This window comes from Pristiophorus japonicus, unplaced genomic scaffold, assembly GCF_044704955.1.
Source record: "Pristiophorus japonicus isolate sPriJap1 unplaced genomic scaffold, sPriJap1.hap1 HAP1_SCAFFOLD_281, whole genome shotgun sequence".
NCBI classification, from domain to species: domain Eukaryota; kingdom Metazoa; phylum Chordata; class Chondrichthyes; family Pristiophoridae; genus Pristiophorus; species Pristiophorus japonicus.
The window spans coordinates 54,044-70,634 of record NW_027252571.1 but is presented as its reverse complement, the minus strand read 5'-3'; the positions used below and the strand labels follow the sequence as shown (position 1 = coordinate 70,634).

The 16,591-nt window shown below is 40.1% G+C and overlaps 1 protein-coding gene across 3 annotated transcripts in view; it reads left to right on the top strand.

Annotated features, from left to right (window-relative positions):
* LOC139247683 (C-type lectin domain family 4 member E-like) overlaps positions 1 to 16,591 on the top strand; it is a 128,747-nt gene that overhangs the window by 91,720 nt on the left and 20,436 nt on the right. For all 3 annotated transcript variants that reach the window (XM_070871770.1, XM_070871768.1, XM_070871769.1), the window contains exons 2-4: positions 10,744 to 11,055; positions 12,702 to 12,815; positions 15,564 to 15,728. In XM_070871770.1, coding sequence (XP_070727871.1) covers positions 10,872 to 11,055; positions 12,702 to 12,815; positions 15,564 to 15,728 — 463 coding nt within the window. In that variant the 5' untranslated portion in view covers positions 10,744 to 10,871. The remainder of the gene's footprint in view (positions 1 to 10,743; positions 11,056 to 12,701; positions 12,816 to 15,563; positions 15,729 to 16,591) is intronic.

The following is a 16,591-nucleotide window of genomic DNA, read 5'->3' as shown; positions in this document are numbered from 1 at the left end:
ATTACTGTCAGTAATCCCCATTATAATTAGTGTCAGTAATCTATCATCAATATAATTACTGTCAATAATCTATCATTCATATAATTACTGTCAGTAATCTGTCATTGATATAATTACTGACAGTAATCTATCATTAATATAATTACTGTCAGTAATCTATCATCTATATAATTGCTGTCAATAATCTATCATTAATATAATTACTGTCAGCAATCTATCATCAATATAATTACAGTCAGTATTCTACCATTAATATAATTACAGTCAGTAATCCACCATTAATATAATTACTGTCAGTAATCTACCATTAATATAATTACTGTCAGTAATCCCCATTATAATTACTGTCAGTAATCTTTCATCAATATAATTACTGTCAATAATCTATCATTTATATAATTACTGTCAGTAATCCATCATCAATATAATTACTGTCAATAATATATCATTTATATAATTACTGTCATAATCTATCATTAATATAATTATTGTCAGTAATCCCCATTATAATTACTGTCAGTAATCTATCATTTATATAATTACTGTCAGCAATCTATCATCAATATAATTTCAGTCAGTAATCTACCATTAATATAATTACTGTCAGTAATCTATAATTAATATAATTACTGTCAGTAATCCCCATTATAATTAGTGTCAGTAATCTATCATCAATATAATTACTGTCAATAATCTATCATTCATATAATTACTGTCAGTAATCTGTCATTGATATAATTACTGACAGTAATCTATCATTAATATAATTACTGTCAATAATCTATCATGTATATAATTACTGTCAGTAATCTATCATCAATATAATTACTGTCAGTAATCTATCATCAATATAATTGCTGTCAATAATCTATCATTAATATAATTACTGTCAGCAATCTATCATCAATATAATTACTGTCAGTAATCCCCATTATAATTAGTGTCAGTAATCTATCATCAATATAATTACTGTCAATAATCTATCATTTATATAATTACTGTCATAATCTATCATCAATATAGTTACTGTCAGTAATCTATCATTTATATAATTACTGTCAGTAATCCCCATTATAATTACTGTCAGTAATCTATCATTTATATAATTACTGTCAGTAATCTAGCATTAATATAATTACTGTCAGTAATCCCCATTATAATTACTGTCAGTAATTTATCATCAATACAATTACTGTCAGTAATGTATCATTTATATCATTACTGTCAGTAATCTATCATTAATATAATTACTGTCAGTGATCCCCATTATAATTACTGTCAGTAATCTATCATCAATATAATTACTGTCAGTAATCTATCATTAATATAATTACTGTCAGTAATCTATCATTTATATAATTACTGTCAGTAATCTATCATCAATATAATTACTGTCAGTAATCTATCATTTATATAATTACTGTCAGTAATCTATCATCAATATAATTACTGTCAGTAATCTATCATTAATATAATTACTGTCAGTAATCTATCATTTATATAATTACTGTCAGTAATCCATCATCAATATAATTTCTGTCAGTAATCTACCATTAATATAATTACTGTCAGTAATCTATCATTAATATAATTACTGTCAGTAATCCCCATTATAATTAGTGTCAGTAATCTATCATCAATATAATTACTGTCAATAATCTATCATTTATATAATTACTGTCATAATCTATCATCAATATAGTTACTGTCAGTAATCTATCATTTATATAATTACTGTCAGTAATCCCCATTATAATTACTGTCAGTAATCTATCATTTATATAATTACTGTCAGTAATCTAGCATTAATATAATTACTGTCAGTAATCCCCATTATAATTACTGTCAGTAATCTATCATCAATACAATTACTGTCAGTAATGTATCATTTATATAATTACTGTCAGTAATCTATCATTAATATAATTACTGTCAGTAATCCCCATTATAATTACTGTCAGTAATCGATCATCAATATAATTACTGTCAGTAATCTATCATTAATATAATTACTGTCAGTAATCTATCATTTATATAATTACTGTCAGTAATCCATCATCAATATAATTACTGTCAGTAATTTACCATTAATATAATTACTGTCAGTAATCTATCATTTATATAATTACTGTCAGTAATCTATCATCAATATAATTACTGTCAGTAATCTACCATTAATATAATTACTGTCAGTAATCTATCATTAATATAATTACTGTCGGTAATCTATCATTTATATAATTACTGTCAGTAATCTATCATTAATATAATTGCTGTCAGTAATCCCCATTATAATTACTGTTAGTAATCTATCATCAATATAATTACTGTCAGTATTCTATCATCAATATAATTACTGTCAATAATCTATCATTTATATAATTACTGTCAGTAATCCATCATCAATATAATTACTGTCAGTAATCTACCATTAATACAATTACTGTCAGTAATCTATCATTAATATAATTACTGTCAGTAATCCCCATTATATTTACTGTCAGTAATCTGTCATCAATATAATTACTGTCAATAATCTATCATTTATATAATTACTGTCAGTAATCTACCATTAATTTAATTACTGTCAGTAATCTATCATTTATATAATTACTGTCAGTAATCTATCATTAATATAGTTACTGTCGGTAATCTATCATTTATATAATTACTGTCAGTAATCTATCATTAATATAATTACTGTCATTAATCCCCATTATAATTACTGTCAGTAATCTATCATCAATATAATTACTGTCAGTAATCCCCATTATAATTACTGTCAGTAATCTATCATTTATATAATTACTGTCAGTAATCCCCATTATAATTACTGTCAGTAATCTATCATTTATATCATTACTGTCAGTAATCCATCATCAATATAATTACTGTCAGTAATCTACCATTAATATAATTACTGTTAGTAATCTATCATTTATATAATTACTGTTAGTAATCTACTATTAATATAATTACTGTCAGTAATCTATCATTAATATTATTACTGTCAGTAATCCCCATTATAATTACTGTCAGTAATCTATCATTTATATAATTACTGTCAGTAATCCCCAATATAATTACTGTCAGTAATCTATCATTTATATAATTACTGTCAGTAATCTATCATTGATATAATTACTGTCAGTAATCCCCAATATAATTACTGTCAGTAATCTATCATTTATATAATTACTGTCAGTAATCCCCAATATAAATACTGTCAGTAATCTATCATTAATATAATTACTGTCAGTAATCTATCATTAATACAATTACTGTCAGTAATCTATCATTTATATAATTACTGTCAGTAATCCCCAATATAATACTGTCAGTAATCTGTCATTTATATCATTACTGTCAGTAATCCCCAATATAATTACTGTCAGTAATCTATCATTAATATAATTACTGTCAGTAATCTATCATTAATATAATTACTGTCAGTAATCCCCATTATAATTACTGTCAGTAATCTATCATCAATATAATTACTGTCAGTAATCTATCATTTATATAATTACTGTCAGTAATCCCCATTATAATTACTGTCAGTAATCTATCATTAATACAATTACTGTCAGTAATCTATCATTAATATAATTACTGTCAGTAATCTACCATTAATATAATTACTGTCAGTAATCTATCATTCATATAATTACTGTCAGTAATCGATCATTTATATAATTACTGTCAGTAATCTACCATTAATATAATTACTGTCAGTAATCGATCATTTATATAATTGCTGTCAGTAATCTATCATTAATATAATTACTGTCAGTAATCCCCATTATAATTACTGTCAGTAATCTATCATCAATATAATTACTGTCAGTAATCTATCATCAATATAATTACTGTTAGTAATTTATCATCAATATAATTACTGTCAGTAATCTATCATCAATATAATTACTGTCAATAATCTATCATTCATATAATTTCTGTCAGTAATCCATCATCAATATAATGACTGTCAGTAATCTATCATCAATATAATTACTGTCAATAATCTATCATTTATACAATTACTGTCAGTAATCCCCATTATAATTACTGTCAGTAATCCATCATCAATATAATTACTGTCAGTAATCTATCATCAATATAATTACTGTCAGTAATCTATCATCAATATGATTACTGTCAATAATCTATCATTTATATAATTACTGTCAGTAATCCATCATCAATATAATTACTGTCAGTAATCTACCATTAATATAATTACTGTCAGTAATCTATCATTAATATAATTACTGTCAGTAATCCCCATTATAATTACTGTCAGTAATCCATCATCAATATAATTACTGTCAGTAATCTACCATTAATATAATTACTGTCAGTAATCTATCATTAATATAATTACTGTTGGTAATCTATCATTTATATAATTACTGTCAGTAATCTATCATCAATATAATTACTGTCAGTAATCTATCATTTATATAATTGCTGTCAGTAATCCATCATCAATATAATTACTGTCAATAATATATCATTTATATAATTACTGTCAGTCATTATATAAATGATAGATCACTGACAGTAATTATATTAATGATAGATTACTGACAGTAATTATAATGGGGATTACTGACAGTAATAATATTAATGATAGATGACTGACAGTAATTATATAAATGATAGATTACTGACAGTAATTATATTAATGGTAGATTACTAACAGTAATTATGATGGGGATTACTGACAGTAATTATATAAATGATAGATTACTTACAGTAATTGTATTAATGGTAGATTACTGACAGTCATCTATCATTAATATAATTACTGTCAGTAATCTATCATCAATATAATTACTGTCAATAATCTATCATTTATATAATTACTGTCAGTAATCCATCATCAATATAATTACTGTCAGTAATCCCCATTATAATTACTGTCCGTAATCTATTAATATAATAACTGTCAGTAATCTATCATTAATATAATTACTGTCAGGAATCTCCATTATAATTACTGTCAGTAATCTATCATTAATATAATTACTGTCAGTATTTTATTAATATAATTACTGTCAGTAATCTATCATTAATATAATTACTGTCAGTAATCCCCATTTTAATTACTGTCAGTAATCTATCATTAATATAATTACTGTCAGTAATCCCCATTATAATTACTGTCAGTAATCTATCATAAATATAATCACTGTCAATAATCTATCATTAATATAATCACTGTCAGTAATGCCCATTATAATTACTGTCAGTAATCTATCATTAATAGTATTACTTCATTAATCCTCATTATAATTACTGTCAGTAATCTATCATTAATATAATTACTGTCAGTAATCCCCATTATAATTACTGTCAGTAATACATCATTAATATTATTACTGTCAGTAATCCCCATTCTACTTATAGTCAGTAATCTATCATTAATATTATTACCGTCAGTAATCCATCATTAATATAATTACTGTCAGTAATCTATTATTAATATAATTACTGTCAGTCATCCCCATTATAATTACTGTCAGTAATCTATTATTAATATAATTACTGTCAGTCATCCCCATTATAATTACTGTCAGTAATCTATCATTAATATAATTACTGTCAGAAATCCCCATTATAATTACTGTCAGTAATCTCCATTATAAGTACCGTCAGTAATCTATCATTAGTATAATTACTGCAGAAGATAAAGGTACGCGGAGTCAGAGGAAATGTATTAGCATGGATAGAGAATTGGCTGGCTCACACAAAGCAGAGTCGGGATAAATGAGTCCTTTTCGGTTTAGAAATATGTGGTTAGTGGTGTGCCACAGGGATCGCTGCTGGGACCACAACTGTTCACAATATAAATACATGACCTGGAAGAGGGGACAGAGTGTAGTGTAACAAAATTTGCAGATGACACAAAGATTCGTGGGAAAGCGGGTTGTGTAGAGGACACAGAGTTGCTGCAAAGAGATTTAGATAGGTTAAGCGAATGGGCTAAGGTTTGGCAGATGGAATACAATGTCGGAATGTGTGAGGTCATCCACCTTAGAAAAAAAAACAGTAAAAGGGAATATTATTTGAATGGGGAGAAATTACAACATGCTGCAGTGCAGAGGGACCTGGGTATCCTTGTGCATGAATCACAAAAAGTTAGTTTGCAGGTGCAGCAGATCGTCAGGAAGGCGAATGGAATGTTGGCCTTCATTGCGAGAGGGATGGAGTACAAAAGCAGGGAGGTCCTGCTGCAACTGTACAGGGTATTGGTGAGGCCGCACCTGGAGTACTGCGTGCAGTTTTGGTCACCTCACTTAAGGAAGGATATACTAGCTTTGGAGGGGGTACAGAGACGATTCACTAGGCTGATTCCGGAGATGAGGTGGTTACCTTATGACGATAGATTGAGTAGACTGGGTCTTTACTCGTTGGAGTTCAGAAGGATGAGGGTTAATCTTATAGAAACATTTAAAATAATGAAAAGGATAGACAAGATAGAGGCAGAGAGGTAGTTTTCACTGGTCGGGAAGACTAGAACTAGAGGGCACAGCCTCAACATACGGGGGAGCCAATATAAAACCGAGTTGAGAGGGAATTTCTTCTCCCAAAGGGTTGTGAATCTATGGAATTTTCTGTCCAAGGAAGCAGTTGAGGCTAGCTCATTGAATGTATTCAAATCACAGATAGATAGATTTTTAACCAATAAGGGAATTAAGGGTTATGGGGAGCGGGCGGGTAAGTGGAGCTGAGTCCACGGCCAGATCAGCCATGATCTTGTTGAGTGGCGGAGCAGGCTCGAGGGGCTAGATGGCCTACTCCTGTTCCTAATTCTTATGTTCTTATGTAATCTATCATTAATATAATTACTGTCAGTAATCTATCATTAACATAATTACCATCAGTAATCCCCATTATAATTACTGTCAGTAATCTATCATTAATATAATTACTGTCAGTAATCCCCCTTACAATTACTGTCAGTAATCTATCATTAATATAATTACTGTCAGTAATCCCCCTTATAATCACTGTCAGTAATCTATCATTAATATAATTACTGTCAGTAATCCCCGTTATAATTACTGTCAGTAATCTATCATTAATATAATTACTGTCAGTAATCCCCATTATAATTCCTGTCAGTAATCTATCATTGATATAATTACTGTCAGTAATCCCCATTATAATTACTGTCAGTAATCTATCATTAATATAATTACTGTCAGTAATCTATCATTATAATTACTGTCAATAATCTCCATTATAATTACTGTCAGTAATCTATCATTAGTATAATTACTGCAGAAGAGTCAGAGGAAATGTATTAGCATGGATAGAGAATTGGCTGGCTAACAGAAAACAGAGAGTCGGGATAAATGGATCCTTTTTGGGTTGGAAATGGGTGGTTAGTGGTGTGCCACAGGGATCGGTGCTGGGACCACAACTGTTCACAATATACATAGATGACCTGGAAGAGGGGACAGAGTGTAGTGTAACAAAATTTGCAGATGACACAAAGATTAGTGGGAAAGCGGGTTGTGTAGGGGACACAGAGAGGCTGCAAAGAGATTTAGATAGTTTAAGCAAATGGGCTAAGGTTTGGCAGATGGAATACAATGTCGGAATGTGTGAGGACATCCACCTTGGAGAAAAAAACCAGTAAAAGTGAATATTATTTGAATGGGGAGAAATTACAACATGCTGCCGTGCAGAGGGACCTGGGGATCTTTGTGCATGAATCCCAAAAATTTAGTTTGCAGTTGCAGCAGGGAATCAGGAAGGCGAATGGAATGTTGGCCTTCATTGCGAGAGGGATGGAGTACAAAAGCAGGGAGGTCCTTCTGTAACTGTACAGTGTATTGGTGAGACCGCACCTGGAGTACTGCGTGCAGTTTTGGTCACCTTACTTAAGGAAGGATATACTAAGCTTTGGAGGGGGTACAGAGACGATTCACTAGGCTGATTCCGGAGATGAGGGGGTTACCTTATGATGATAGATTGAGTAGACTGGGTCTTTACTCGTTGGAGTTCAGAAGGATGAGGGTTAATCTTATAGAAACATTTAAAATAATGAAAGGGATAGACAAGATAGAGGCAGAGAGGTTGTTTTCACTGGTCGGGGAGACTATAACGAGAGGGCACAGCCTCAAAATACGGGGGGAGCCAATTTAAAACCGAGTTGAGAGGGAATTTCTTCTCCCAGAGGGTTGTGAATCTATGGAATTCTCTGTCCAAGGAAGCAGTTGAGGCTAGCTCATTGAATGTATTCAAATCACAGATAGATAGATTTTTAACCAATAAGGGAATTAAGGGTTATGGGGAGCGGGCGGGTAAGTGGAGCTGAGTCCACGGCCAGATCAGCCATGATCTTGTTGAATGGTGGAGCAGGCTCGAGGGGCTAGATGGCCTACTCCTGTTCCTAATTCTTATGTTCTTATGTTCTTCGGTAATCTATCATTAATATAATTACTGTCAGTAATCGATCATTAATATAATCACTATCAGTAATCCCCATTATAATTACTGTCAGTAATCTATCATTAATTTAATTACTGTCGGTAATCTATCATTAATATAATTACTGTCAGTAATCCCCATTATAATTACTATCAGTAATCTATCATTAATATAATTACTGTCAGTAATCCCCATTATAATTACTGTCAGTAATTTATCATTAATATAATTACTGGCAGCAATCTATCATTAATATAATTACTGTCAGTAATCCCCGTTATAATTACTGTCAGTAATCCATCATTAATATAATTACTGTCAATAATCCATTATTAATATAATTACTGTCAGTAATCCCCATTATAATTACTCTCAGTAATCTATCATTTATATAATTACTGTCAGTAATCCCCATTATAATTACTGTTAGTAATCCATCATTAATATAATTACTCTCAGTAATCCATCATTAATATAATTACTGTCAGTAATCACCATTATAATTACTGTTAGTAATCCATCATTAATATAATTACTGTCAGTAATCCATCATTAATAAAATTACTGTCAGTAATCTATCATTAATATATTTATTGTCAGTAATCTATGATTAATATAATTACTCTCAATAATCCCTCTATGATCTAATTAATCTCTATAATCCATCATCTATATACCTGATCGATAATCAATCTCAATAATCCATCATTAATATAGCTGATCAATCGTTAATCTCAATAAATAATTAATATAAATAATCTATGTAATCCATCAGTAATAATATTGACCTTTATTCTCAATTATTAATAATAGTATAAAAATGAATTGACGTAACAAATTATTAATTCAGCAAATAATTAATAATTATTTCATAAGTTTCAGCAAATAATCAAGGCATTCAAGAACTGACCCAACTTAAATATTTATTAAAGTCAGGAATAAATCTGAATAACCAATCAAATAATTATCAATTTAAAATCTGAATTCATAACATTTGCCAATATCTAAATATTTACTAATCCAAAAGTAATTCAGTAAAAATTTATATTTAAACCACATTTTGAGTAGCCATTTTATGATCTAATTTAAATAAGACTTTACTCATTAACTAATAAAATAATTGTTAGTTGAATAAAACAATATTATACCTTCATAGTCTTAATTAGCCTTATTTAATTCATGCTAATAGACTAATTGATCATTGCATTCTTTCATTAATAGTCCAATATTTCCTTGAATAATTAATAATTAACCTGTTGATAGAAACATAGAAAATAGGTGCAGGAGGAGGCCATTCGGCCCTTCGAGCCTGCACCACCATTCAATAAGATCATGGCTGATCATTCACCTCAGTACCCCTTTCCTGCTTTCTCTCCATACCCCTCGATCCCTTTAGCCGTAAGGGCCATATCTAACTCCCTCTTGAATATATCCAACGAACTGGCAACAACAACTCTCTGCGGCAGGGAATTCCACAGGTTAACAACTCTCTGAGTGAAGAAGTTTCTCCTCATCTCAGTCCTAAATGGCTTACCCGTTATCCTAAGATTGTTCTGGACTTCCCCAACATCGGGAACATTCTTCCCGCATTTAACCTGTCCTGTCAGAATCTTATACGTTTCTATGAGATCCCCTCTCATCCTTCTAAACTCCAGTGTATAAAGGCTCAGTTGATCCAGTCTTTCTTGATATGTCAGTCCCGCCATCCCGGGAATCAGTCTGGTGAACCTTCGCTGCACTCCCTCAATAGCAAGAATGTCCTTCCTCAAGTTAGGAGACCAAAACTGTACACAATACTCCAGGTGTGGCCTCACCAAAGCCCTGTACAACTGTAGTAACACCTCCCTGCCCCTGTACTCAAATCCCCTCGCTATGAAGGCCAACATGCCATTTGCTTTCTTAACCGCCTGCTGTACCTGCATGCCAACCTTCAATGACTGATGTACCATGACACCCAGGTCTCGTTGCACCTCCCCTTTTCCTAATCTGTCACCATTCAGATAATAGTCTGTCTCTCTGTTTTTACCACCAAAGTGGATAACCTCACATTTATCCACATTATACTTCATCTGCCATGCAGTCTTAATGCAGCAGTTATTTCGAATTAATTAAATAAAAAAATCAATAATTGATGGAAAACTGAAACGCCTGCTGTTTAAGCCGAAAAATTTTCGGCAGAGCCAATACCTTTGCTGAAATAATCTTCATAACAACTCGTGGAATAAGCAGACAAAAAGTTAACTCGGCTTTGAATCAATGAATAATTAATCTGAATGTATTCGCCATTTTGTTTCCCAGTGTGATTGTGTTTGGATTAATTTGCGATCGATTCAATTTGAAGTGTCGGGTGAGAGGTCAGAGCTCGTTGGACCCAACCGTCTCGAGGTGTTGGCATTGCTTGAGTTTGGCTTAGGAGGCAGGGCAGTATGAGGGGGAGTAAAGGGGTATCGCCAAGGCACTCGGGGAGGAAGGAGGCCGATGATAACCACCCTCCAGGGGGAGAAGGCACATCCGTGGAACACGATGAAGATAACGAGCTACCCGACCTCATCATGGACATTGATGATGATGTGCTAGACGACCGAGATTACGACGAATCGGAGAGCCAAGGTGACAGAGCGGGCTCACCATCTCGTTCTCAGCTCCTGTCTGCCGTGGTGCAGTGGGCAGCGTTCTCGCCTCCGAGTCAGGAGGTTGTGGGGTCGAGTCACACTCCAGGGACTTGAGCACGAAAAAAAAATCCAGGTTGACATTCCCAGTGCAGTGCTGAGGGAGCGGCGCACTGTCGGAGGGGCAGTACTGAGGGAGCGCCGCACTGTCGGAGCGGCAGTACTGAGGGAGTGCCGCACTGTCGGAGGGATGGTAATGAGGGAGCGCCGTACTGTCGGAGGGGCAGTGCTGAGGGAGCGCCGCACTGTCGGGGCGGTACTGAGGGAGCGCCGCACTGTTGGAGGGATGGTAATGAGGGAGCGCCGCACTGTCGGAGGGATGGTAATGAGGGAGCGCCGCACTGTCGGGGCGGTACTGCGGGAGCGCCGCACTGTCGGAGGGGCAGTGCTGAGGGAGCACCGCACTGTCGGAGGGGCAGTACTGAGGGAGTGCCGCACTGTCGGGGCGGTACTGAGGGAGCGCCGCACTGTCGGAGGGGCAGTACTGAGGGAGCGCCGCACTGTCGGGGCGGTACTGAGGGAGCGCCGCACTGTCGGGGCGGTACTGAGGGAGTGCCGCACTGTCGGGGCGGTCCTGAGGGAGCGCCGCACTGTCAGAGGGGCAGTACTGAGGAAGCACCGCATGGCACTGTCGGAGGGGCAGTACTGAGGGAGCGCCACACTGTCGGAGGGGCAGTGCTGAGGGAGCCCCGCACTGTCGGAGGGGCAGTAATGAGGGAGTGCCGCACTGTCGGAGGGGCAGTGCTGAGGGAGCCCCGCACTGTCGGAGGGGCAGTACTGAGGGAGTGCCACACTGTCGGAGAGACAGTACTGAGGGAGCGCCGCACTGTCAGGGGGGCAGTGCTGAGGGAGCGCCACACTGTCGGAGAGACAGTACTGAGGGAGCGCGGCACTGTCGGAGGGGCAGTACTGAGGGAGCGCCGCACTGTCGGAGAGACAGTACTGAGGGAGCGCCGCACTGTCGGAGGGGCAGTACTGAGGGAGCGCCGCACTGTCGGAGGGGCAGTACTGAGGGAGCGCCGCACTGTCGGAGGGGCAGTACTGAGGGAGCGCTGCACTGTCGGAGGGGCAGTACTGAGGGAGCGCTGCACTGTCGGAGGGGCAGTACTGAGGGAGCGCCACACTGTCGGAGGGGCAGTACTGAGGGAGCGCCGCACTGTCGGAGAGACAGTACTGAGGGAGCGCCACACTGTCGGAGGGGCAGTACTGAGGGAGCGCTGCACTGTCGGAGGGGCAGTACTGAGGGAGCGACGCACTGTCGGAGGGACTGGGGACAGTCTTTCGGTGCACGTAAAAGATCCCAGGGCTACTATTTCAAAGAAGAGGAGGGGAGTTCTCTCCGGTGTACAACTGTGGCCAAAATATATCTCTCAAACGCGTCACTAAAAAACACAACACCTGATCACATTGCTGTTTTTGGGAGCTTGCTGTGCGCAAATTGCCTGCCGTGTTTCCCACAATACAACAGTGACTGCACTCCAAAAAAAAAGTATTTCATCGGCTGTGGAGCACTTTGCGATGTCCTGAGGTGATGAAAGAGGCTATAGAAATGCAAATCAATCTTTCTCTTTCTCCCTCTCCCAACAGAGGCCTCGGTAAGTTACAAGAGCAAAACTCAAGGCATCTTCATGGGGTTGGCCTTGTTGGGCCTGCTGGTTTGTATCGTCCTCCTCTGCCTCGTGGCCTACTTCGCAACCACATGTAAGTACATGCCCTCGGCCTCCATCACCTCCCTTCCCTCTCCCCTCTCCTCCCCTCCCCTCCATCACGTCCCTTCCCTCTCCCCTCCCCTCCATCACCTCCCTTCCCTCTCCCCTCCCCTCCAGCACCTCCCTTCCCTCTCCCCTCCCCTCCAGCACCTCCCTTCCCTCTCCCCTCCCCTCCATCGCCTCCCTCTCCTCCCCCTCCTCGGCCTCCATCGCCTCCTCCCCTCGGCCTCCATCGCCTTCCTCCCCTCGGCCTCCATCCTCTCCCTCCCTCTCCTCCCCTCGGACTCCATCCCCTCCCTCCCCCTCCCCTCCATCGCCTCCACCTCCCCTCCCCTGCCTCCCTCTTCTCCCCTCGGCCTCCATCGCCTCCCTCCTCTCTCCCCTTCCCTTCCCTCCCCCTCCATTGCCTCCCTCCCTCTGCTCCCCTCCCCTCCACCGCCTCCCCCTCTCCACTAACCTTCCCCTCACCTCCATCGCCCCCCTCCCTCCCTCTAAACTCCACCTCCTCCCCACCCCTCCATTGCCTCCCTCCCTCTCCTCCCCTCCACTCCCCTCACCTCCATTGCCTCCCTCCCCTCTCCTCCCTCTCATCTAACCCTCCCCCTCCTTCCGCCCCTCCCTCCCCTACCCCAACCCTCCCCCTCTAACCCTCCTCCTCCATCACCTCCCTCTCCCTCTCCTCTCTCCCCTCCCTCTCCTCTAACCCTCCCCTCCATCCTCCCCCCTCCCTCTCCCTCCCCCATCCGCCACCCTCCCCCTCCCTTTCCCCCTCCTCCCCCCTCCCTTTCCCCCTCCCCCTCCCCCTCCTCTAACTCTTCCCTTCCCTCTCCCCCCCTCCCCCTTCCCCTCCCTCCCCCCCCCACCCCCCCACCCCTTCCCTTCCCCTCCATCTCCAGGGTCAACAACCAGAGGGGCATAGATTTAAATTAATTGGTAGGGGGTTTAGAGGGGATTTGAGGGGAGAGGTTGGTGGGGGAGGGGGAGGGGGAAACCCTCCCCACATTTGGATGTGCACCTTGAAGTGCCGTAACCTACAGAGCTACAGACCGAGAGCGGGAAAGTGGGATTAGGCTGGATAGCTCCTGGTCGGCCGGCGCGGACATGATGGGCCGAAATGGCCTGCTTCCGTGCTGTAAATTTCTGCGATTCTATGATGTGTTTTGGGATGGCCAGAGGCCATGAAAGGCGCTGTTGAAATGTTTTGGCCTTTCTTGCTCTGTGTGTGTGTGTTGGGGAGAGGGCTCAGTGTGTGAGATCAGGCCAACTCAGCACTAGGCCCAGGATGAAGCCTGTGCCTTTCCTGCTGTGTGTGTGAGGATCAGGCTAACTCAGCACGAGGCCGGGGATGGAGTAACGGGGCCCACTGTGGACTCTGCTGCCACCCCGTGGTGTATTTTGGAATTCTTTGAGGATGTAACGAACAGGGTGGATAAAGGAGAACCAGTGGATGTGGTGTATTTGGACTTCCAGAAGGCATTTGACAAGGTGCCACATAAAAGGTTACTGCACAAGATAAAAAGTTCATGGGGTCGAGGGTAATATATTAGCATGGATAGAGGATTGGCTAACTAACAGAGAACAGAGAGTCGGGATAAATGGTTCATTCTCGGGTTGGCAACCAGTAACTAGTGGGGTGCCGCAGGGATCAGTGCTGGTGCTCCAACTATTTATAATCTATATTAACGACTTGGAAGAAGGGACTGAGTGTAACGTAGCCAAGTTTGCTGACGATACAAAGATGGGGAGGAAAAGCAATGTGTGAGGAGGACACAAAAAACCTGTAAAAGGACCTAGACAGGCTAAGTGAGTGGACAAAAATTTGTCAGATGGAGCATAATGTTGGGAAAGTGTGAGGTCATGCACTTTGGCAGAAAAAAAATCAAAGAGCAAGTTATTATTTAAATGGAGAAAGATTGCAAAGTGCTGCAGTACAGCGGGACCTGGGGGTACTGGTGCATGAAACACAAAAGGATAGTATACAGGTACAGCAAGTGATCAGGAAGGCCAATGGTATCTTGGCCTTTATTGCAAAGGGGATGGAGTATAAAAGCAGGGAAGTCTTGCTACAGTTATACAGGGCATTGGTGAGGCCACACCTGGAGTACTGCGTGCAGTTTTGGTCTCCGTATTTACGAAAGGATATACTGTTACATCCTGGCTGTTACAAGAGGAATGAGGCTCACTTGGGATTGCGGTGTGGAGGCAGTTCAGAGATTGGGATTGGAGGCAGTTCAGAGAAGGTTCACTCGGTTGATTCCGGGGATGAGGGGGTTGACTTATGAGGAAAGGTTGAGGAGGTTGGGCCTCTACTCATTGGAATTCAGAAGAATGAGAGGTGATCTTATGGAAACATATCAGATTATGAGGGGGGCTCGACAAGGTGGATGCAGGGAGGATGTTCCCACTGATGGGGGAGACTAGAACTAGGGGGCATGGTCTTAGAATAAGGGGCCGCCCATTTAAAACTGAGATGAGGAGGAATTTCTTCTCTCAGAGGGTTGTAAATCTGTGGAATTCGCTGCCTCAGAGAGCTGTGGAAGCCGGGACATTGAATATATTTAAGACAGAGATAGACAGTTCCTTAACCGATAAGGGGATAAGGGGGCGGGCAGGGAAGTGGAGCTGTGTCCATGATCGGATCAGCCATGATGGTATTAAATGGTGGAGCAGGCTCGAGGGGCCGAATGACCTACTCCTGCTCCTATTTCTTATGTTGTTACATCTCTTAATTTTTTGCAAGACTCGAGAGCTTCGGATCAGTTGAAAGCAGCCCGCGACAACCTTCGCAATGCCACCGAGAACCATCTCAAACTACGTCAGCAGCTCCAGCTTAGGGAGGAGCAGCACTGCACCCAGTTCCAGAACTCCACCGAGCACTGGCTACACCTCTTCTGCGAAAAATATGGTGAGTTGCCCCCCTTACAAGGAAGCAGTGAAGTTCTACGTCTTAACACTCGCTTCTACCGTGGGAACAGGAGGAGGCCCATTCAGCCCCTCGAGCCTGTTACACAGGAACAGGAGGAGGCCCATTCAGCCCCTTGAGCCTGTTACACAGGAACAGGAGGCCCATTCAGTCCCTCGAGCCTGTTACACAGGAACAGGAGGAGGCCCATTCAGCCCCTTGAGCCTGTTACACAGGAACAGGAGGAGGCCCATTCAGCCCCTCGAGCCTGTTACACAGGAACAGGAGGAGGCCCATTCAGCCCCCTCGAGCCTGTTACACAGGAACAGGAGGAGGCCCATTCAGCCCCTTGAGCCTGTTACACAGGAACAGGAGGAGGCCCATTCAGCCCCTCGAGCCTGTTACACAGGAACAGGAGGAGGCCCATTCAGCCCCTCGAGCCTGTTACACAGGAACAGGAGGAGGCCCATTCAGCCCCTCGAGCCTGTTACACAGGAACAGGAGGCCCATTCAGCCCCTTGAGCCTGTTACTTAGGAACAGGAGGAGGCCCATTCAGCCCCTCGAGCCTGTTACACAGGAACAGGGGGCCCATTCAGCCCCTCGAGCCTGTTATAAGAACAGGAGGAGGCCCATTCAGCCCCTTGAGCCTGTTACCATAGGAACAGGAGGCCCATTCAGCCCCTCGAGCCTGTTATAAGAATAGGAGGAGGCCCATTCAGCCCCTTGAGCCTGTTACCATAGGAACAGGAGGCCCATTCAGCCCCTCGAGCCTGTTATAAGAACAGGAGGAGGCCCATTCTGCCCCTTGAGCCTGTTACCATAGGAACAGGAGGAGGCCCATTCAGCCCCCTCGAGCCTGTTATAA